The 22,603-nt window shown below is 31.8% G+C and overlaps 1 protein-coding gene across 5 annotated transcripts in view; it reads left to right on the top strand.

Moving 5' to 3' along the window:
- Positions 1–1,356: 1,356 nt before the first annotated feature.
- Positions 1,357–22,603, top strand: part of LOC134722169 (b(0,+)-type amino acid transporter 1-like) — a 29,906-nt gene continuing 8,659 nt past the window's right edge. Inside the window, exons 1-9 of one of the 5 annotated variants that reach the window (XM_063585740.1) lie at positions 1,357–1,493; positions 7,701–7,764; positions 16,965–17,264; positions 17,781–17,882; positions 18,124–18,393; positions 18,763–18,988; positions 21,157–21,201; positions 21,508–21,631; positions 22,153–22,256. In XM_063585740.1, the coding sequence (XP_063441810.1) occupies positions 7,713–7,764; positions 16,965–17,264; positions 17,781–17,882; positions 18,124–18,393; positions 18,763–18,988; positions 21,157–21,201; positions 21,508–21,631; positions 22,153–22,256 (1,223 nt within the window). In that variant the 5' untranslated portion in view covers positions 1,357–1,493; positions 7,701–7,712. Of the gene's footprint in view, positions 1,494–5,374; positions 5,516–7,700; positions 7,765–14,576; positions 14,616–16,755; positions 16,853–16,964; positions 17,265–17,780; positions 17,883–18,123; positions 18,394–18,762; positions 18,989–21,156; positions 21,202–21,507; positions 21,632–22,152; positions 22,257–22,603 lie in introns of those variants that run through there. The other 4 variants (XM_063585741.1, XM_063585742.1, XM_063585744.1 and 1 more) reach the window with 4 other exon arrangements.

Here is a 22,603-nt window from a genome sequence, read left to right as displayed (position 1 = left end):
ACATAGTACTGAATGTTAAAAGTAGATTTCCAGTACTACATATTTTTGATACAGAAATAGTACCTTTGCAAAGGTAGCTGTGTAACATACGAGTCGACATACAGGTTTATTTCACGAAAGACATCGGCAAATTGCAACATAGTATCAATTTGCAATGTTGACCTATAAAGATATATATTCTGATATCAAATGTAGAGTTACCTTACAAAACTTGTCATTGTCAATCGTGAAATTTAACATGTACGTCATTTTATCAGTGATATGGTACTACGAAACAATCCAAGGTTTGATATTGACCGTGTGTCAGTAGGTAATCCGACCTCGGGAATACATCAGTGATGATGGTCATGTTAATCTTATTATTAGACAGGTATACCTCAGGTTTACTAGAACTTGACTAAATAATTCATTAGTGTTCTATTTACTAGTAGTATATTGTATTATGTGTAAAAAGTAAATCACGAAAATAATGAACTCCGAGGCAAATTCAAAACGGAAAGTCTCTAATCAAATTGCAAACGAAAAGCTCAAACACATCAAACGAATGGATAAAAACTGTCATATTCCTGACTTGGTACAGGTATTTAGTATGTAAAAAGGATAATTGTATGATGTATTCTATTCCACCCACAACAAATGGTGATTAAACCTGGGTTGTGTGTAATCATCTTTTATAATTTGTCTGGTCTAAACATACGGGATTTACTGTCCCTTTCTCTTCTTTCATTGTGTTTAAACCGTTTTGATTTATTGTCAACCAGACCGTCTAGTAACCAGCAATCAAACACATTGCAGTTCCTCAATCTTATATGTTTAAATATCCCCTGTGTGTCTTCTGCCTCTCATTGATATCATAAACGTTTTTGGGTGTACTTACTCAAAGTCTTTTCAAGGACGGCGCTAATGACACTGTCATAATTTTGGCTACTTCTGCCAATAGTACACATAGTACAGACATTGCATTTATACAAGTTATGTGAACGTATATTGAAGAAGACTTACTGACTCATCAGTGACGCTCGAATAAAAATCAATTCAAAAGGTCAAATAAAGTTCGAGGTTCAAAAGCATTGAGGATCAAAAATTCATTAAAAGTTTAGGTAATATATTTCTGAGGTCGAAAAGCCTTAGAAGAGTTGTCAAGTTAAAACCTTTGATTAGGAAATGGTTTGCACATGCAATCACAACTCATTGATTGGTATAGTGATTTCTAACATGTATTCCTAGATTATCAATCTAAAGTAACAAACCCTCTCATTAAAGATGAGTTGTCGATTTCAATTTGTAAAGATTTATAGTCATCAGATATGGACTGTACATTAGTTATCACGTGCATTACATGAAATATTCAAGGCTAAACCGAGTTGTAGGTTAGTGATATTATGAAGTACTTGATAGTACCATATGATCCACCGAAAGCATGGAAATCAGAGGGGAAAAAATATAATGTGAACGCAAGAAGACTTTGATAAGAAAATACACAACTATATCAGGTTAGTGATATACTGTGATAAGTAAAACAAATGAAATGGTGACTTTAATTTCGACGACAACAGTTGTGAAAACGTTAGTAACTTCTGCGACTAAATGAAACATCTCGGAACTCGATGTAAACTTTTGATACTTTTGGCTTTCTCAAATGTTTGTCAAGAGGATACATACTGAAAAGTATTTATATTCCAGAAACACTTATCATGAAAACCTGCACATACCTGCTCCATGTCTACGTATATCTTGATTTTAAACCTGAAACATTTAATCAAGAAAAGAAATTGTTAAACACATGAAAATATTAAATTGTGTTTTCATTTTTACAGCACTGAATCGATATACTGCTGGTAAACTATCAGTCCAGTAGTCAGTACTTCGGTACTCTGTCTCATTTTTAGAATTATACCTCGAATTTAACATACGCGGTCATCTCAGTACCGATTTCTTTGACAAACCGAAAATGCATGTACCAAATTAGGATTATGACAGTTGTTATCAATTCGTTTGATGTGTTGATTTGAATTTTCTATTTAGAGACTTTCCGTTTTGACTTTTCCTCGGAGTTCGGTAACTTTACAATCTAAGCAGTACGTAATTAAAACCCCTTTTGAAATAAAAGTACAAGACAAAAAAAATCTCAACAAAAAGTCGTAAATGTTTTATTTATATGATATTCATCAAAAGTATGGTTATACTATATGATGGTGTTCATTGCTCAGTGTGGATACTGGTCTTAACATAATATATCTTCAAGGCGCATATATTTCTTAGTTCTTTTAAAATATACATTGAAATACAAGGACAAAATCATTACGTTAACTGATAAGACCCCAAACAAATCATTACAATAAGAGGTTATTAAAGTGATCAAAGCTATCAGAAATGTCTTTTTTATTTGCACCATACGCGCGATTCATTTACAAAAGACTCACCAGTGTTGCTCGATTAAAAGAAAAGTCCAAAAGGCCAAATGAAGGTTCGAAGTTAAAAAAAACATTGAGGACCAAAACTTTCAAAAAGCACAGTATGATTATCAGTTTTACCTCAAATGTATGATATTAAATCACACGGACCTAGAAAGACCGTAATGATATGACTGCTAATGACTGTTAGTCTATGTATTTTGATATTAAGCTGTGTATCTGGCCAATTGCCCTTTGCAGTCTTCTTCTATTCACCTTTATTGTAAACTATATTGCATCTAGTCTAAAATGCGCATGATACACAATGTTTCTTTTCAACCAATCACAAAAACTGTCGTGGCTAATAAACTGGTAAGTGCTTGGTCATGTATTCACGATTTTTTCTGAAATCTTTGACAGGACCATTCCTAATATCAATTTGTCAAAAGTCTGATCAAGATCCTGTAAATTAAGGGTGGAAAGTCGAACTTTAATTGAAATATGTAGACACATTAATTGAATCACGACAACAATCAAATATTGCTATGGAAGTTCAATAGTCCGATGTTTCCAGCCTAATTTGTCCCGATTATCCCGTTCTAAATCCGCTTCTAATTCAATTTGTATCGTGCACAAGGTAAAAACAAACCGACAGCATCTGTCCCGTAGCCTGCTAGTTCCCGAGGATATCACCAGTTCAAAATCCGGTACTTCGGTATTTGCATGCACATGCAGATGTTGTATTAACAGAAGTTGCTGTTTCATTTTTATTTTTTTAAATTAATTTTAATCAAGGAACATATCTCCCTCATGCACAGCTCTGATTCCTAACCTGGCTTTTGCTATAATATGTGCTTTTGTTTTTGGTTTATGAGCTCCTTATTGTTTTTTTTTTAAATTTTCATCGAACATTACTAAAGAGACATTATATTATCGAAATGAGCATTTGATGCTTTAGAATTGATATTGTTAAAGCTAGTGAATAAGAGGACAGGCTAAATGTTTAGTCAGCACTTCGGTGTTGACATGAATATCAATTTTGTGGTCATTTTTATAAATTTTCTGTATACAAAACTTTGAATTTTTCGAAAAACTAAGGATTTTCTTACCCCAGGAGTAGATTACCTTAGCCGTATTTGGCACAATTTTTTGGAATTTTGGGTCCTCAATGCTCTTCAACTTTGTATTTGTTTGGATTTTAAACTATTTTGATCTGAGCGTCACTGATGAGTCTTATGTAGACGAAACGCGCGTCTGGCGTATAAAATTATAATCCTGGTACTTTTGATAACTATTTAGTACTGATTGCGTCAATCAATCAATTCAGATGGAATCTGTGGAATTCAAATACATGTACATATCAACATCAATGTGATCTTAATGAGGACTCACACGTGGTTACAATAATATAGATTGACACACGATTGCGATTTAAAGAATCCGTGATATGCCAAATTATATTTCACGATCATCAGAAACACGCACAACCTTATTTGTCAATAATGTGCGCACTAAATGTGTTTCCTGAAAAATGTTCTGCAGGAACGTGCATGAACAGTAGGTTAGATCTGATTTTTATAAATATTGTCGTATCCAAATTCCAGGGTACATATGCATTGTCAACCAAAAGAACAACAAATTACATGTGTAATATGAAGAAATAATTCTGTCATCTCAAGCTTTATGCCCATCTTAACATATTTTTCAAAATCTTTACACAAAGCGCTAGTGAGGTGTAAAATGTTGAAAAGTATATTGTCTACCGATACAAAATAGTCAACACAACTGAAATTCATTATTTCCAACAACAAAATCCACAGTTTATAAAGTACTCGTATACAGGTATACAATATTGATTTAGCCATTTAATAAGAGACATTCCATTTTGCTTTTCTTTGAAGTTCGGTATTTTAAGTATTTTACCTTTGCATTATATTTGCCGACAGTTGCTGTCTTTCAAAATTATTCTTTCCATTACTTTATACCACCAATCTTACCTCAACGAAATTAAGGAGAAGAACATGATATTGATGAGAGGGTGTTTTCTCATATCATTGAACAAATTGACACAATATTTTACCAGATGACGTCTAATTTTTTATGATTATACCTAATGCCATCTAATAATTGGACCGTTATTTGAAAATGTATATACATATATATGAAGATAAATGCCGAAATCTTTAAAATTTCAAATATATCAAGAAAAGTTTAACAATGAAAGATAGCTCAGGTTCAATGTTCGCAATAATGTATACATCATTTGTAAAAGTTAAGGTCATTTACCTTTTGTATTACATAACATACCGATTAGAACTTTACCTTGACCGTGGACTACAAACATTACAATCATGAGTACTCTGTCCTCGGTATATCTAGGTGTTGATAACATTTTTCTACTGCTTATCTAAAAAAAAAACATATATGTATCCGTCAACTGAAATATTTATAACCCTATTTAGTACGTAAAGGTTATATGACTATATAAAGATTAAAAAAGTGTTTTTAATTCCTTGTCAGATTTCTTCTGCATTTTACCGTAGACATTTGAGCGATATCAAATGTAGCTTGTTAACGGTAATTATATTGTCATTGATCCGAAAAGAGATATTTAAGATATTTTATTGAAAGTTCATTGAAACTGTATTGTATCGACAAGGTCCAAATAATTGTGAAACACAATTCTAACAAATAATAAAAGTTCCCAATGTGATTATGGACTTTCCAAATTGATTTTCCTCTGAGTTCAGTATTTTTGTGATTTTACTTTTTTCAAAGAAGGAATCTCTTTAACAACTTGTTGAGTTGGTTATATCTTAACAAGTTTTATCCCCTTGATTCTATCTATAGCCCTACCGTTTCACCATGTAGTTCAAAAAGGGTATACTAATAACAATAGACTCAAAGTCTTGGTCATATGAACTGTACATAACTAATCACGTGCATGAATTTACTGTTTCAAGGCTACAAATAGTTTTGCATTTTGATCCAGTACAAACTGGTGTTCTTCCGAGTATTACCAGTTATACAAAAACAAGTAATTGTTATAAATATAAAAACTCAATTTTCGCCATAGTGTGATTTTAAGGAGAGACGGATAAAAAACTAAAAACAAAGATAAGGTTAGTATACAGTTCAATAAGATGCAAAGTTAATAAAAACAAATTGTTTGTATAAATTAGGCTTTTAGTTTTCTCTTTTAAAATGTGTCACATTAATCATGTCGTTGACAGTTCAAGGTTGTTATACGATACGATTGAAGATCGACATGTTAGTATTAGGTAGCTTGATTGAACCAAAAGCTGTATACGGAATTATGAAACGCGTCGTGCAATTCCGACCAACAATAACTATACCAATATAGCTCCTTTTTTAACCATGGTGTAAAGTTAAAAAAAAGTGCTTATTCTGATCTTTTATTTAAAATCCTGATGTTGATGTGCTGACAACCATATCAACTGAATTAAAAATTGCATCCCTTTCTAGCTTGATTTGAGAAGCAAAAGTAGGGCAATCATGTGAAGTCACTTAAACACTTTTTATTTTAAGATTTTTTTATTTGATCAATGATTAAAAGTGGATCAAGCACTTGTTTTACCTACTTACTAAGCCAGACATAACGAATAAATACTAACATGAATATATGTAGACCCATTTGATTAATTATTACAATAGACACAATTATCAAGGTGAAAGAGTGAATACCGTGAACAATGAAAGTTTAGAGGGTGGACGTAGGATGTATTCTAAAAAGGTGTTATTTGTTGTTTATCTGAAGCTTAACAAAAATGCAAAATAATAAGTTATCATTTTCATATAATAAGATTTAACTTTACTACTAAATCCCCACGCGCCTTTTTAATCTATGATGAAATTTTAAACAATGCATACAAAAACGATAGATTGCATCATAACTGGACATGTTGCTGAAAATAGATTTTTAATCACAGATAGCTATAAATTGAGATCTAACGGATTATATTGAGGATAATTTGCTTTTGTATATAAAAAAATGGTTTACGAGAAATCAATATCGCAAGCATCCGTTACCTTTGATGTGATTGTAGATGTATAACTGTAAAAGTAAAGACGTAGGCATTAAATACGAACAAAATTAGACTTTTACGTTTTTTTAAACTATACATTCTGTTTTGAAACCGACGTTTGTTATCCGCTCGTTTGATGAGTTTGAGCTTATGATTTTGCCATTTGATTAGTGACTTTGCGTTTTGAATTTTCTTAGAAGTATAGAATTTTTGTGATTTCACTTTTTATCCATCTCAATTAAGGCAACAGCAGTATACCGCTGTTCGAAATTTATAAATCGATATAGGAAAAACAAATCCGGGTGACAAACTAAAACTGAGGGAAACGTATCAAATATAAGAGAACTACGACACAACAGAAAGACGACGCTAAATGAGATATATTTGCCAATATTTTTTATTTGTCGTATACAAAGACTGACCGTCTTTTGTCTTAGATATTTTATTTCTTAAATAGATTTTCACTTGTCATCAGCAATACAAAGGTATCATTAGGGAGCAATAACTGTAACCTTTGTGTCATGCACGACAAAAGAATTATAAGAATCTGTTTATTATTTGAAACAGCGTCATTAATAATTGATCCCTGTATTACTTTGTGCTTCGGACATTTTATAAAGTGTTTATTTCATTTATATAAGGACATACGTGTCATCCGAGGAACTGGAACCTCTATCCCTTTAAAAGATATCGACTTGTTTGTTATATTAATGTAAATGTTTTCCACGGCTATTCCAGTTGATATTTTTTCTTATGATATGAACCGTCAAATCAAGCTTGTTCAATCTCTATTGTAATATTGAATGGTTGTGATAAGACTTGGTAGAGTTAAAAAAAAAACCAAAGACAATGAGACAACGAGAATAAATGTGGTTATATTTAACGCAGTTCTTTCTCCTTCTTTAACATTTTAAAATAAATTGTATGCAGAATTCCCGAGAAATAGAGCTTTCTGTTTAGAGATTTTATTAGTATATTTCAAAAAAAGATAGTATGGTGCAAAAGTGTCAAAATGTGGAAGGGCTCTGAGGTGCTTTACTGAATTGGGATTCAAATAAACAAGTATCCTTGCTAAATAGAATTTACTACAAACTGATACTTTAATCCCTTATAATATTAATCTCACAAAAACAGAGATCAGTATGAAATGATTTTTTTTAAATACATGATTATAAGAGTTATAATTATACAAAAACAATTATGTGCAGAATGACATTACATGAATTTACAAAATATGATATTTCTAATTTCTTGATTTTAGGAATTGTCAATTATGGTCGGCATGCGATATGATCATGACAATTGTGAAATGTATAGTGGTATAAGTAAGTAAATTATTACTTTCATAACACACGTGTACTATTCAAAAATGATACAGATATTATCTATGATAAATATACTATAAAACATATAGCAATTAAATTTCCTATGGAAAATAGTATTTTTCCTTTGACTTTTCTTTAAGAATAAACCCATCATATATACCAGGATTGAAATTTATATTTTCGCCAGACGCGCGTTTTTGTCTACGCAAGTCTCATCAGTGACGCTCAAATAAGCAAAGATAAAAAAGCCAAAACAAGTACGAAGTTGATGAGCATTTAGGACCTACAATTCGTACAAGTTTACCAAGTTTATAATTAAGACCATATCAATGATATTTCATGTCGGCACAGAAGTACTGCCTCCTGGGCTGGTGATACCCTTGTGGAATTAAAAACTCCACCAGCATTGGTATCGACCCAGTGATTATAAATACACTCATCATAGAATTGTCTTCTTTGGAATTGATACTGTAATGCATGACATTAACTGATTGAAGATATAAGGCATACAATAGACAACTTTCGAGTTCGGTGCATTTCACTCAAACCTTTGGTTTTAAGGAACATCACGTGTGCGTTTAGGGGCGTCGTCACTTCTGATCCCATATTGAGCGAATGGTTGGAAAACTATGATGCTATATTGCACGAATTATTCGGCAAATTGAATTCTAATAATTGACAATCAGGACTTGTGTTATAAGGGAATTGTGGTTAAGTAACTACAGAACAAGCATTATTGCTAGTTTATCATGCAAAATGACGAACACTAAGACGCTTGATGAAAGTTAATAGTGTAATGATACCGGCGATACCTTCTAGCTAGAAAATTACCTCATTAATACGCGCATAATTGACGACTTTTTTCCGGTGACAGACAAACTCGAAAGTATCAGGTGCGCGTTCGGTCTAAAATATACTCATCAGTTAAAAATTACAAATAAGATGCGAAGTTGATGAGCGTTAAGGACCTAAAATTCAGAAAGGTTTTGCCAAATTTAGATTAGGTGATCTATTCCTTGGACACAAAGGCTTCAGTGTTTAGAAAACATAGAAAACTAAAGACTATGCAACAGGAACCCCTACAAAAAACTAAGGTGAATATCAAATGATCCGGTAACAAGTCTAATTCGGTAGTATCAAAAAGGTAACGGGATTTTAGTAACGACATCAGAAACTTATCCGCATCTGTGAAATGAATATTCCATAACGGTCAATCAACTTGTGATGGCGTCCGTAAAATTTACGAAGGGTTGATTTTAACTTCACTATTTGGAACTCTTGGTTTTATATACCTTCTTTTTAAATCTATGATAAGTTTTGTTCGACTTTTGATTTAGTTTTGTGTGATTTGTTGATCTTATTGAAGACTTATACGTATGTCGTATTTGTTTACAAAAAGAGGGACGAAAGATACCAAAGGGACAGTCAAACTCGTAAATCTAAAACAAACTGACAACGCCATGGCTAAAAATGAAAAAGACAAACAGAAAAACAATAGTACACACGACACAACATAGAAAACTAAAGAATAAACAACACGAACCCCACCAAAAACTAGGGGTGATCTTCTATACAGCAGTATTAATAGATGAATACCCAAGACATTAAATACAACGTTATTTGTACGATATTTTAGGTTTGCAGTTAGATTCAAAACAAACCGGACATAGCTTTATAATATAGTTAATTGCTACCTCAGTTTGCTATTAATAAGTATTGCAATGTTCATTGTTATTAAATGTTATATCAGTATTAAGTTCAAATAGAATCTTAAATCAATCCTAATTCTATCTTATTTTTGAGAAATAGTTTTACTCATTCAAATGTGAAGTCATTTTGTGTGTGCAGTTTAAGAATTTCAAATGTGATGTCATTTTGTGTGCCTTTTCACCACTTCGTATGTGAGTCACTTTTTCACTTTTTGCGTAGAGGCCTTGACTATGTCGGCTGTGTATATTTTTTGTGTTTATTTACTGTATACGGTTTTTGTTTTCCGTAATTAGTTAATACTTTTTTTACTTTTTTAACAACAAAATTAAATATTTATTTCAAATTAGTTAATACTTCAGTTTTATCATGTATATCTTTTATACTCATTTGATAAAATTTATTGATTGCAATAGCATTAACTGTTCTAAATAATAAGGATGTTCTTATCCAAAGCAGAAAACCCTAGCCGTATTAGGCACAACCTTTTTAGAACTTTTGATCCTCAGTGCTGTACAACTTTGTACTTGTTTTGACTTTCGAACTTTTATATTTGGACGTCATTGACAAGTCTTGTGTGGACGGGGCGCGCTTCTGGTGTATTGAATTTTAAACCTGTTGCCTTTTGTTATTTATTATTCATGTGTTTCTTTGTCTAATATGTTCTCATATTTATTTGTATTGTAGTTCTGTAATGTTATGTTGTCATTTTTATGTTACATTTTACATTGCAATTAAAGCAGGAGGTTTGGCATGCCACAAAACCCACTTTTTGTTTCTTTTAAAAAAAATGTCCTGTACTAAGCCAGGCATATGGCCATTACTATATTATATTTTTCGCTATGTGTTATATTTTAACGTTGTGTCGTTTTTATTCTCTTATATTTGAATGTGAATTCACATTACTATAAGACGTGTCACGGTACTTTTCTATCCAAAATTCGTTTTGATGTTATATTTGTTATTCTCGTCGAATTTTGTCTAATGCTAAGTCCGTTTTTGTGTGTGTTACATTTTAATGTTGTGTCGTTGTTCTTCTCTTGTATTTGATGCGTTTCCTCGGTTTTAGTTTGTTACACCGAATTTTGTTTTTTGTCCATCGATTTGCGAATTTGAACAGCGGTATACTACTGTTGCCTTAATTGAACCGCTATGATAAGGTCATGTCCGTTTTTATACAAAAAATAACACAAATAACAAAGAAATTATTTAGAAATTGGTAAATTACGTTGAATAATTCATAGGTACCAGCGCTTAGTTAATTTACACCAAACTTCTCTAGAATTGTGCATATGATGACATAAGCCATCAAAGTGTTATATGTTAGTTCCCATTCAAGTCCTCTTGTTAGATTATATTTATCTTTATTATTTTTATTTCAATTGATACTTATGAGCCGACTATTTTGTGTACGGTTGGTTGCTGTTTATGTTGCTTGAAAGATTTCCCGATTATATGATGATTGCAATTTAAAGAAAAACAATACAATAAAATAGACCTTATAGATCTAATAAAATGTAATAATCGTTTATAATTGATATAAAAATAAATGATTCGATTGTCAACACGTTGTGGTATTCCCTCGTTGGTATTAAGGCAGACCTTAATCTTCAAAGTAGAAAAAACATAACAAATGGAGGTGAGTTCAACAACAAAATAGGCAATCTTTTACGAGATTAAAAAAAAACTAGGCACAACTAATTGTTTAAGGGTATATTGGAGAATATTTGAAAAAAAACATCTCTCATCTAAAATATAATCCTGGTACTTTTGGTAACTAATTTAATTGATCAGCTGCATTTGTTTGAACCTATCCTAAATCAGAAACCTGATGTTCAATTGTTATCGTTTGTTGAAGTGGTTCATGCATGTTATCGACGGGTGCCACATGTTGAGCAGGGTCTGCTTACCCTTCCGGAGCACCTGAGATCACCCCTATTTTTTGGTGGGGTTCGTATAGTTTTTCTATGTTGTGTCTTGTGTACTATTGTTTGTCTGTTTGTCTTTTTCATTTTTAGCCATGGCGTTGTCAGTTTGTTTTAGATTTATAAGTTTGAGTGTCCCTCTGGTATCTTTCGTCCCTGTTTTATCGTTATTCGTTTTTTGTACAGATTAGAACGTTGGTTTTCCTGTTTGAAAGGTTTCTCACTGGTTATTGTGAAACCCTGTATGGCTTGCTGTTTTGAATGAGGCAAGGCTATGAGTTGAAGACCATACTTTGACCTATAATGTTTTTGTGTTACAAATTGTTACCTAGATGGAGAGTTATCTCATTGGAACTCATACCAAATCTTCTTATATCAATGTACGGTTGATTGCTATCAATGTTGCTTGGAAGATTTTTCAATTGTATAATGATTGCAATTCAAAGAAAATCAATATAATAAACTAGGCCTCATATATCTGATAAACGTGTAATTATCAATTTCTCGTTCATAACTTATATAAAAATAAATGCTTCGATTGTCAACACATCAAAGCAAAAAAACAAACAATATAAACTGAGATGAGTTCAACGAAAAAATAGGCTATCTTTTACGAAATTGAAAAAGTAATCCCAAAACTTTGCCTAAAGTATTTTCGAGAACTTAGTTTATTTGAAAAAAAAACTTTCATTTAAATTGATAAAATACAATAGACATTTACCAGAGAATATGTAACGTGAATTTAAGCTATGGATCACCATATTCAACAAATACTTTTGTTTACAACTAATTGAAAAAACTAGTTAAAGATTTTGATTGATAATCAAATAATCGGACAGGTACACAGGAAGACTTTGAAGGCCAGTTTGAATAATTTGATAGTTAGACAATAAACGGTATGAATTTCACTATATGTATTTGATAATCATTGAAACAGATGAGCTGCTGTCTATATACGATTTTTCACCATATATTTAGTTCTAAAGCTTGCATTGTGTATATGCAAACATTATTGTCTTGATAGAGTGTTGCTACTCACAAGAAAGCTATTAAATCAGAAGTTCCAATTGCTGAATTCGAAAGCGTGCCTTCCAATTTACAAACACCATTACGAACTAGTTGACTGTTATGAAATATATGTTACACAGATGACAACGGAAATGTTCCAATTGTCTTTTGGTCATTACCGGTTTTTATTTACTATGGCGTTGTCAGTTCTTTTCGACTAATGAATCTGAATCCCCCCCTTTTTTTTTTTTTTATCTTTCGCATCTTTTTAAAAGTGTTTCAGCTTTTTATTTAATGCAAGGAATTCGAAGACTGAGTAAAATCAATTCTTTTTAATTTTTTAATTATTTGTTACTTTGAACTACCTTTTAGTGTTTGTGAGTACTCTCACAACTGTGTCTTTGTGTTTTTTTTTATGATTTTGTTTTCTTTTTGTTTTCTTTGGTCTGACGTTCTACTGTTACACTGTAGTCCTAGGTTAGGGTGAATTTTGTCGCCAGGAAACATGTTCTACACCATACGATTCTATTATTGTCTGCCCCAAGTCATGAGCAGATTATTGTGTGGTTGTCTTTTAGAGTTGTAAAACAAATTTGTACATCTTTTACTGTTTTTTTAAATGAATCAAACCATTAGTTTCCTTGTTTGATTTATTTTACGTTTGTCATTTTGTTGGCTTTTTAAGCTGACTATGCAGTATGGATTTTGCTCATTATTGAAGGCCGATTGTCGAACTTTGGTAGTTAACCTCGGCGTTATTTGGTCTCTGAAAGAGAATTGTTTCGTTGGCAATCAATCGACATCTTCTTATTTTTATATGAAAAATAATTATTAGTAAGAAAATTATAAAAAGTAATACATTAAAACAAATATGATTCTTTTGTTACCGAATTAGATAACTCTTGAATTTTAAGATAACTCATAATCTGCCACTTTTATTTGATCATTAAATCTCATTGTAATCTCAAAAGTGTTAATATACTTTTTAATTTAAAAGGGCCATAAAATGATATATCAATAACTACTTTACATGCATAAGCCATACATTTTCTGCAGATGTATTTTTTGCATATAGTCTTACGGTAATGTAGAATGTATAATAAAATTATACGAGCATGTTTTTCATTTAAAAGTCATACTTGAAGTTGAATTAAATTCTGTTTGTGCAATATATTTATCTATATAGAAATTTTGGCCAATTGTTTTTATATACTAAATGTTTAAATATTTAAAATAATGGTAGATAAGGCTTGATAATTATATAGAATAATATGTGCTTGTCAAATATCTAGGGGGGTATTGGTATATCGTCTTACTTAAAGTAATCGTTCTACATAAAGACATATTTGGTAAACATTAAATGTATACCTTAAAAGAGAATAATGAAATATCCTTGACATGCTTTGTGCGCATGTACTTGTAAAAGTACACAAAACATTTAGAGGTGATTAATGAATAACAAATATATGAAACTCAGACATGAAATTTTTTTTTGTCACCGTGTTGAGGAACCTCAATATTTTTTCCCCTCATAGTAACATTTTGGTGTGAATGGAATATAATGAAGTATTTTTAAAATCTTTTTGAGTACTATAACATTTTGTTATTTACTGACAACAGCAGTGGCCTTGTTCCTAGTGGTCATATCAGACGTCAAGTAATGCTAAAGTAATTTTAATAATCATAAATAAAGGCAACAGTAGTATACCGCTGTTCAAAACTCATAAATCCATGGACAAAAAAAAACAAAATCGGGGTAACAAACTAAAACTGAGGGAAACACATTAAATATAAATATGAATATCTATTACAACATTTGGAAAATGAAAATTAAATGCACTTATAATATTCCGTTTTCTGTCCAACAATAGATAGAAATACCATGGGGAATAGCATAATTTTTATGTAGATGTGCAAAGGCGATTGTTCACAGTCATCTGATATATAATTAACATCAAATAAAGTATTTGCGATCTACTGACAAGTCTGTGGGAGCATTGTCGACAGTCCATGACGGGATTTTGGGTCAATGTTTTTAAAATATGTATGCTAATGTCAAAATGTATTAAAATAAACCTCATAAATTTTTAAACTGTAAGTCAATACCACAAAGTACTTCACGATCGATATGTAAATCACTCACCATGTCTTTAACACAAGTCATTTAAATGTAGGCTGCCATATTTGGAAAGTTACAAGCTGCCATATTTGGTATGTATAAAATGTATACCTTATAAGAGATATATAATTTCGATTTGAAAAAGAACGAGATTATGGATGAATATTTTGAATTGTTTTAATTTCCTAACAATAAAAATGATAATTGGCTTTCATTTACCTGTAAAATATAACAATTTCTGACTAATGAATTTCAAATGAATATAAATTGAAAGTAAGCAAACTATCAATTTCTCACGTGTGAATTAGAATAAATCTCTTTCTTAAGCACCAAACAGTTCTTGGGAAGAATATTGAAAAAATATATGCTTTCTTTGTAAATGTTACTTGTTTGCACACAGGCTGATTATGCTTCCCCACTTACCGATTATATCGAATTTTTCACCAATATATATAAACATATAAAAAAGGAGATTTAGTAAGCTTTCAACCACGAGTTCAAATTCAAATGAAGTAGATATTAGCAAATATAGGCAACCTTACGGCATTTGACAATTAAGACATTCTGTAAAAGGAACCGAAGTGAAAAATGCAAAACAATTTAAACGCAAAAAATTATAAAAAAAAGTAATTTAAGACACACAAATGTGTTAGATATGAGCGAACAACAACCACTAAACTAAAAATAAAACTTGTGTGTTAGCGCCCAACCCTTCTCCTAGCCTGGAACAGTGATGTAACAACATAATAACATAACAAAATCAGTTGCAATGAGCTTTACTCATCGGTACAATGCACAAATACAACAAGCATAAAAACAAAGCATCGAACTAAGAGTACTCGCAGTTACTGAAACTATTGCAACATGCGGGTAAAAGATCATGTATCTAGAGATATTTAAATTAATTTAAAAAGCCGGGTTAATTGACCGTATGTCACTTTTCATCAAATCTTTACACCGGTGTCTCGATTTTTTTAACTTTATTTATATAATAGATATTCAGATAATCTTTCGATTCAATTATAAATTATTTTTGTTTGCATGGACATTTAAAAGTAAATGCTAAACTGATTATATAATTGGTTTGTATGTTTACTGGATCCCACTTGTCTACTACTTGTATACGTTTTTAGCACACAAAAAGACTTATCAACGGGTTTGTACTAACATAATCAACACGACACGTTCCAAATGGGGAACAGAATCTGCTAATAATGTGGAGCACCTGATGTTAGTCCCTGTTTTCGGTGCAGTTCGTGCTGCACAGTCTTAAGTTTTCAATGTTTTGTTTCCTGTAATGTTGTTTGTCTGTTGGTTTTTTTCTTTTTCTTTTTTTTATCTATGACATTGTCATTTTATATTTGACTAATGGGATTGAATGTCCTTTATGTATCGTTCGCTTCTCATGTGCGATTCAACAGATTACGACAATTTACGTATAACTTAAATCATTTACTTACGTTTGATTCTTAAAATTGCAACAACTCAATTCCATAAAACAAGTGTTCTCTCCGATAACACGAGGCGGATTAACCTTGTCAACTATCATATTTAAATGGAGCTCAGATTGTCTGTCTAGAACAAAGCAAACTTCACATCACATTAATATGTTCTTGGCCGGAATATGCACTTAATTTGTCATCTGTTTGTAACGAGCAAGAAAATATTTATAATTTTCCGCGTTTCGAAATATAGAGGAAAATTATTGTACTAACGGTTCTTTCAATATATTTATGGACACGTGATATTAATTGTAGTATCACGTGAATGGTCATTTTGGCGGGTTTATTTCCCTATCAGACCATTCTCTCGCCAACTTCGAACTGGTCAAGTTCAGATTTAATGTTGGTTCATTAATGTTTGATTTTTTTCTTGTTTTTTGTACTATATATTATTGGTATTTTTGTTTGCTATTACACATTTTGATGGTATTTTGTTTATGTAAACTTAAGCTAACTTTCAGTATTGTCCAAGTACAGCTCTCGAGACGATCTTCCGAGCATTAGGGTTTGGACACAGGTTTCCATATCGACTAAGGTAACTTGGTTGTTGGTTTTTCCTGGCCGGCGGGTTCGTTTATGACGGAGTCAATGTTTTCATTTCGTATTGAAAGCATTATATATATATATATGTATATAGATATTATTTGCATAAATATTATGTTTGTTATGTTGTTATGACAGATTATAATAAAATCCGGTGTCCTTCTAGTCTTGTGGGCGATCGGCAATTATAAATTGTGTTTGATATATTTATTGTTATATATAAGTATAGTGTGTACCATATAGTATTAACCAAGACCAGATTAACAAAAAGCTAAACAGGCTAGGTATGAACGATGATATTGAATGTGTAACAAACAAAATGTTTCTTTTATTTATTATCATTGTCTAATTTGTTTTTGATATTTGAAAATAAGATTTTGATTTTATATTTTGTAGTCATTGGTAATGGTTTACCTGTGGTAAAAATGAATTCAGGTTTTGACGCACAACATTCTTATGCTATCAAACCAAACGGACACATTCCAAATGGTAACTCAACCAAAGGACAAAATGGAAGCATACATCGATCTGAAAAATTGCTAAACGGAAATGAATATACTTCGAATGGCAATGGTCATATACATCATAATGACGATGTCAATGAAAAACATGTGCCGCTTCCGGAAGATGACGTTCGCATGGAGAGAAGTCTAGGGCTAGTTAGTGGAACTGCTATTATAGCAGGCACAATGATCGGTTTGTTTACTACTTTTTAAGTTTGCATGTACGTTTTAAATTTGAATTAATAGAGGCGAGAAGTAATCGTAGATGACATAGAAACCCATAAAAACATGTATAGATGTGTACCGTTCTCACTGAAATTAGACCCATTACTTGATTTGATTACAGAGCAATACGAACGGTTATGCATTTCGGTAGTATACATTTTTAATTTTTTAAAGGAGCTCGTATTTCATAAGTTAAGATTTCAACGTTATGTTGAATACACATAATAATGTCCTTAGATTACTGGATACTTATAAATAGGGACGTATTGGTTAATGTCAATGAGATAAAACAACAATCCGTGACAAATATAAGACAAAACACTCAATTAGAGGTCAAGAATAATAGATAATATATAAAGCTTTAATTTGAAGTATACTTTCAAAGATATTTGATTTTGTTACGAATTTTTCTATGTTAACAAAAACTTGAAAACCACCATATATATCCATTTTCCCAGAGTAACATATGCTAATGTAATTGTAGGTTCCGGTATATTTGTTTCACCTAAAGGTGTATTGGAAGGAGCCGGATCTGTAGGAATGAGTTTAGTCATATGGCTCAGTTGTGGTATAATATCCATGTTAGGTAGGTAACTATAACGATTATCATATACCTCGGTCATTTTCTTATAGTCTCTTTCTGTTCAATTTATGCAATTGTGTTGCTCGGTTATTAAAACAATTACAAAAAAATCCATTTCAACTCAATTTATAACATATGGGAAGAGAATATCCCACACCTCCAATACTGTCAGTAGTATAACGTCAGTTATTGAAATAAAAAAAACCAATATGGCCTTAGTGATGCTTTATTGATTTATTTTCAGGAGCCCTGACCTATGCTGAATTAGGGACAACAATCGCCCGTTCTGGTGGAGAGCATGCATATCTCATGGAAGCATTCAATCCAAACGAGAAACACAAATGTTTTGGAAGAATACCAGCGTTTTTATTTGACTGGATCAGTGTATTTATAATTAGACCGTCCATGTTTGCTATCATGTGCTTCACTCTCGGGACTTACGTTACTCAGCCTTTCTATCACGACTGTGTTCCTCCTATATACTTAACAAAAATATTCACAGTTTTAGCAATGGGTAAGATATGTAGGTGAAATATAACAAATTAAAAAAAAATACAAGTAGAACAATTTCTCTTTCTTTTTTTAGTTTTATGAACAGTTGCATAAATCACATGTCTCAATTCTTGTCGGCAGTCACGAGTGCCAACACAATTTCTTAGTTTATAATATGCTATAATAAAAAGAAGTGTTATTCAATGCAATAATTTAGAAAATTACTGAAAAGATGAACAATCACTTCAACAAAAATGTAAATAAATCAAACCACCATAATTATACTAGTATAAATCTAGTTTTAACAATTTATATTCTGTTTACTTTAGCTGTCTGTGTTTAGATAGTCAGAAATAATCGTGTGGTGCAAATCTTAACATCGTCATTTCAGTCTTACTTTGTGTCATCAATTGTATGAGCATCAAATTTGCTGAGAGAATTCAAGTTGTCATGATGGTTGTCAAACTGTTGGCAGCTGCCATTATAGTGGGTGGTGGATTTTATAGTTTGTCGCAGGGAAATACAGAAACCATTGCCAGTGGGTTCGAGGGAACAGGGACAGAAACGTCGATTATAGTTCTGTCATTTTATAACGGATTGTGGGCATATGACGGATGGTAAGTTTCAACAGCAATTGTTTTGTTTTGATTGACTGGTGTTTAAGTTCATCACGTTCAACACTATTGTGCTATTTCTTGGCGGTTACTTTATTGGTGGAGGAAGCCGGGGTGTCCATAAGAACCGCCGACCTCCGGTTGGAAAACTATTCAAAGGATTTGAGCCAGGCTAATCTGCCTCGTGCGGAGATATAACGCACAACCTCCGTGTTGGCGGGCTAGTGAAACAGTAGTTTGACTACTTGAACCACTCGCTTATTAACACTCATAGCATAATTATCCAAGAAATTTTACAACTAGTTCGCTATGCCCGTGTTTGTTGTGACGGTTTTGATTTTAACAAAGCAACACATGTATTACTGGTAAATTATCTAACCAGGGATATCGTTACCATAAGTTACTTAAACCTTTACTTAATTTTTCCATAGACAAAACGATTTGGTTTTGAAGTTTGGTTTTACCTGTAGAAAACTTATTACAAACGGGATAGCACATCCTCATTTTTACGGAAATGATGTTAGCCGTGCCCGGAAACTTGTAATGATCCATGTAAACGTTTTGCTCCTTTAGATAGACTTATTCTAAAAGGTTACCTATTCAACACTGAAATAAGATCATTGAATATTGTTTTTATTGGTATAGATATTGATTTTGTTATCAATAGATTAAAAGCTAACTAAATATTACTAGTATGTTATATACATATACATATTCATGGATCTACAATCTGTTGATACCTGTAACTTGGCATTGCACAAGGTCTCTTTTTGCTCTGGCTGTTTATGATGTCTTTACACTATATCAAATGGATGTTGGATGTGTACGGATTGATAGTTTAGTCTTAGATGCTTGATTTTTTATTAGTTGTTATTGGCTTTGAACTAGCTGTCAGATAACTGCGAGTACTCTCAGATCTATTCATTGTGTCTTTTTATGTCGGGATGTATAAGTACCCGACCACGTCCACTTGTGTTTTTGTCCATCTGATGAGGTAAGACTTTTTCAACTGATTTTGATAGTTTGTTCTTATATTGTACTGTTATAACACAGGTTAGGGGGGATCCCACTTAAATGTTTCACCCCGCCACATTAATTAGTTGTGTGCCTGTCCAAAGTCAGGAGCTTGTTATTCAGTGGTTGTCGTTTGTTTATGTGTTACATTTTTGTTTTTCGTTCATTTTTTTCAACATAAATTAGGCCGTTGGTTTTCTCGTTTTAATTGTTTTACATTGTCCTATCGTTTTTTTTTTATAGCTGACTATGAGGTATAGGTTTTACTCATTGTTGAAGGCCGTACGGTTACCTACAGTTGTTAATGTCTGTGTCATTTTGGTCTTTTGTGGATAGTTGTCTCATTGGCAATCATACCACATCTTCTTTTATATATAATATTAGATATAATTTATACAAGGTAATTACAGAAAAGTAAAAGATGGTAGCTGAATGTGTTAACTATGATTTTATTACTACGCCTTCTCCAAATAAAATAAGTTTAAACACAACCTATGATTATTTCTCCTAGTGATGTAGAAATACTAACGATACCCCATTGACCCACTTTCTTTTTAAATCAAAGAAAAGGTCTCTTTTTGTACAGAAATTAACATACTTTGCTCATTGTTGAAGGCCGTACGGTGACCTAGAGTTGATAATTAATTTGTCATTTTGGTCTCTTGTCGAGAGTAGTCTCATTGGCAATCATACCACATCTTCTTTTATATATATATATATAATATTATATTAACAAAATATCAACACAATCTTTGAATATCGCGATAATTTTTTATGTGATTTGTTGTCAGGGTATCTAAGGAGTTGTTCAAGATATTCAGATATAGACGATGCCCTATGATTATATTGCGTGCAACAATTTGAAAGTTGTGCGCATCAGGTCGAAAATCTTATTTTTAAATCTGGTGCGCACTATAGTTAAATCTCTCATCAACGAAAATAATTAGGATTCATGACACTGAAGGGGCTAAATACAATCATGTCCAAACGAACGCCTTACTGACAGATTTAACTACAATGAAACATCGTGCTTATTTCAGATAACCAATTTTTCTCGAATTTATAAACTTTTATAATGTTCTAAAGGAGGTTTTCCTTGATATCATTCTCATTGTTTGATATGTAAGTTTAAATGTGTCTTCTTTCATTTGATGTAGGAATAACTTAAACTTTGTGACTGAGGAACTTCAGAATCCAAGAAAGTAAGTTGTTCTTTAGAATACTTGACATCTTTAATATTGTTTACGTTCTTTAATTTCAATAATAATAGTAATTTAAACAGAGGTTATAATTGAGTGATATATATATTAGACTAAAAAGGGAGATAGCTTACGGTAAAACAACGTTAAAAATTCCAACAAACTCTACGGAAATGTAATTTATGTATATACTAGTAAACACATTAGCATGAATTAACGAGACAACATATCTTTTATTGAAGAAAGCCACAATTTGAAAAGTTTACTGAAGATTTAAGCCATTATAACCTAGACATTATATCACTACAGAAATATTCCACGAGCTATATGTATAGCAATACCTCTAGTCACAGTGGTTTATATAGTAGTAAATATTGGCTACTTTGCTGTACTTACTCAGGCAGAAATACTAGAGTCGGGAGCAGTAGCAGTGGTATGTTGTATATACTCAAAACAATAAATTGATTTCATTAATTGAATTCATAAATGATTTAAATCGAAGAAGCTATAACAAAAAAAAACCAAAAAAAAAAACTGATAGCATCAGAACTCAAAAGTGTCAAAATCAATCATTTATTCAACATTGCATGCACAGTACATTAAAGTGATTTGAATTTATGTCAAGTTCTAAATAGTTGTTCGTAAAAACTAGAATCGCAATAAGCGAATTGTTAAAGCAAAAATCTAGAACGAAAAATGAATTAGTAATTGATTATTTTTTTTAGTATAAAAATACTAGTATGGAAAACATAAAACTATAATTACAGGAACAGAACCATTTTTACCAGATGCACATTTCGACAATTAATGTCTCTTCAGTGATGCTTGAGTCAATACTATTTTAAAAAGTCATAAACCTACTCAATTTTGAAGAGCTGATTAATCTGACACACTTTGCCATAAGAAATCTCAAACATGTGTTTGAATTCAAAACTTATTTGATTTTACTTACAGGAATGGGGTAAAAGAATGTTAGGTGTTATGCAATGGGTTATTCCTGTTTTTGTTGTTTGCTCGTGTTTTGGTTCCGCAAACGGATCATTATTTTCAAGTGGACGGTAAGCTAGCATGTTATTTTACGTTAACAATAGGTGTTTGGTAAATTCAATGTTACTAACGTTTAAATTTAGTTGTCTTGAATCATATCATGTTATGAAAACATTATACAAAGAAGATGTGGTATGATTGGCAATCAGACAACTCACCACAAGAGACCAATTGACACAGAAATAAACAACTATAGGTCACCGTACTCTCACCTGATTTTATAGTTTTCCTTATTGTTGTGCTGTAACACTGTCCCAGGTTAGGGAGAAGTAGGTCCTGCCACTTTCTTTAAGGTGCAAGTTCCAAATGAGGATCCTGTAGTTAAGTGATTGTCGTTGGGTCAGGACTGTTAAATAAT

This window comes from Mytilus trossulus, chromosome 6, assembly GCF_036588685.1.
Source record: "Mytilus trossulus isolate FHL-02 chromosome 6, PNRI_Mtr1.1.1.hap1, whole genome shotgun sequence".
Classification (NCBI taxonomy): domain Eukaryota; kingdom Metazoa; phylum Mollusca; class Bivalvia; order Mytilida; family Mytilidae; genus Mytilus; species Mytilus trossulus.
The sequence above is the reverse complement of the archived record's forward strand: the minus strand, read 5'-3'. Positions and strand labels throughout refer to the sequence as shown.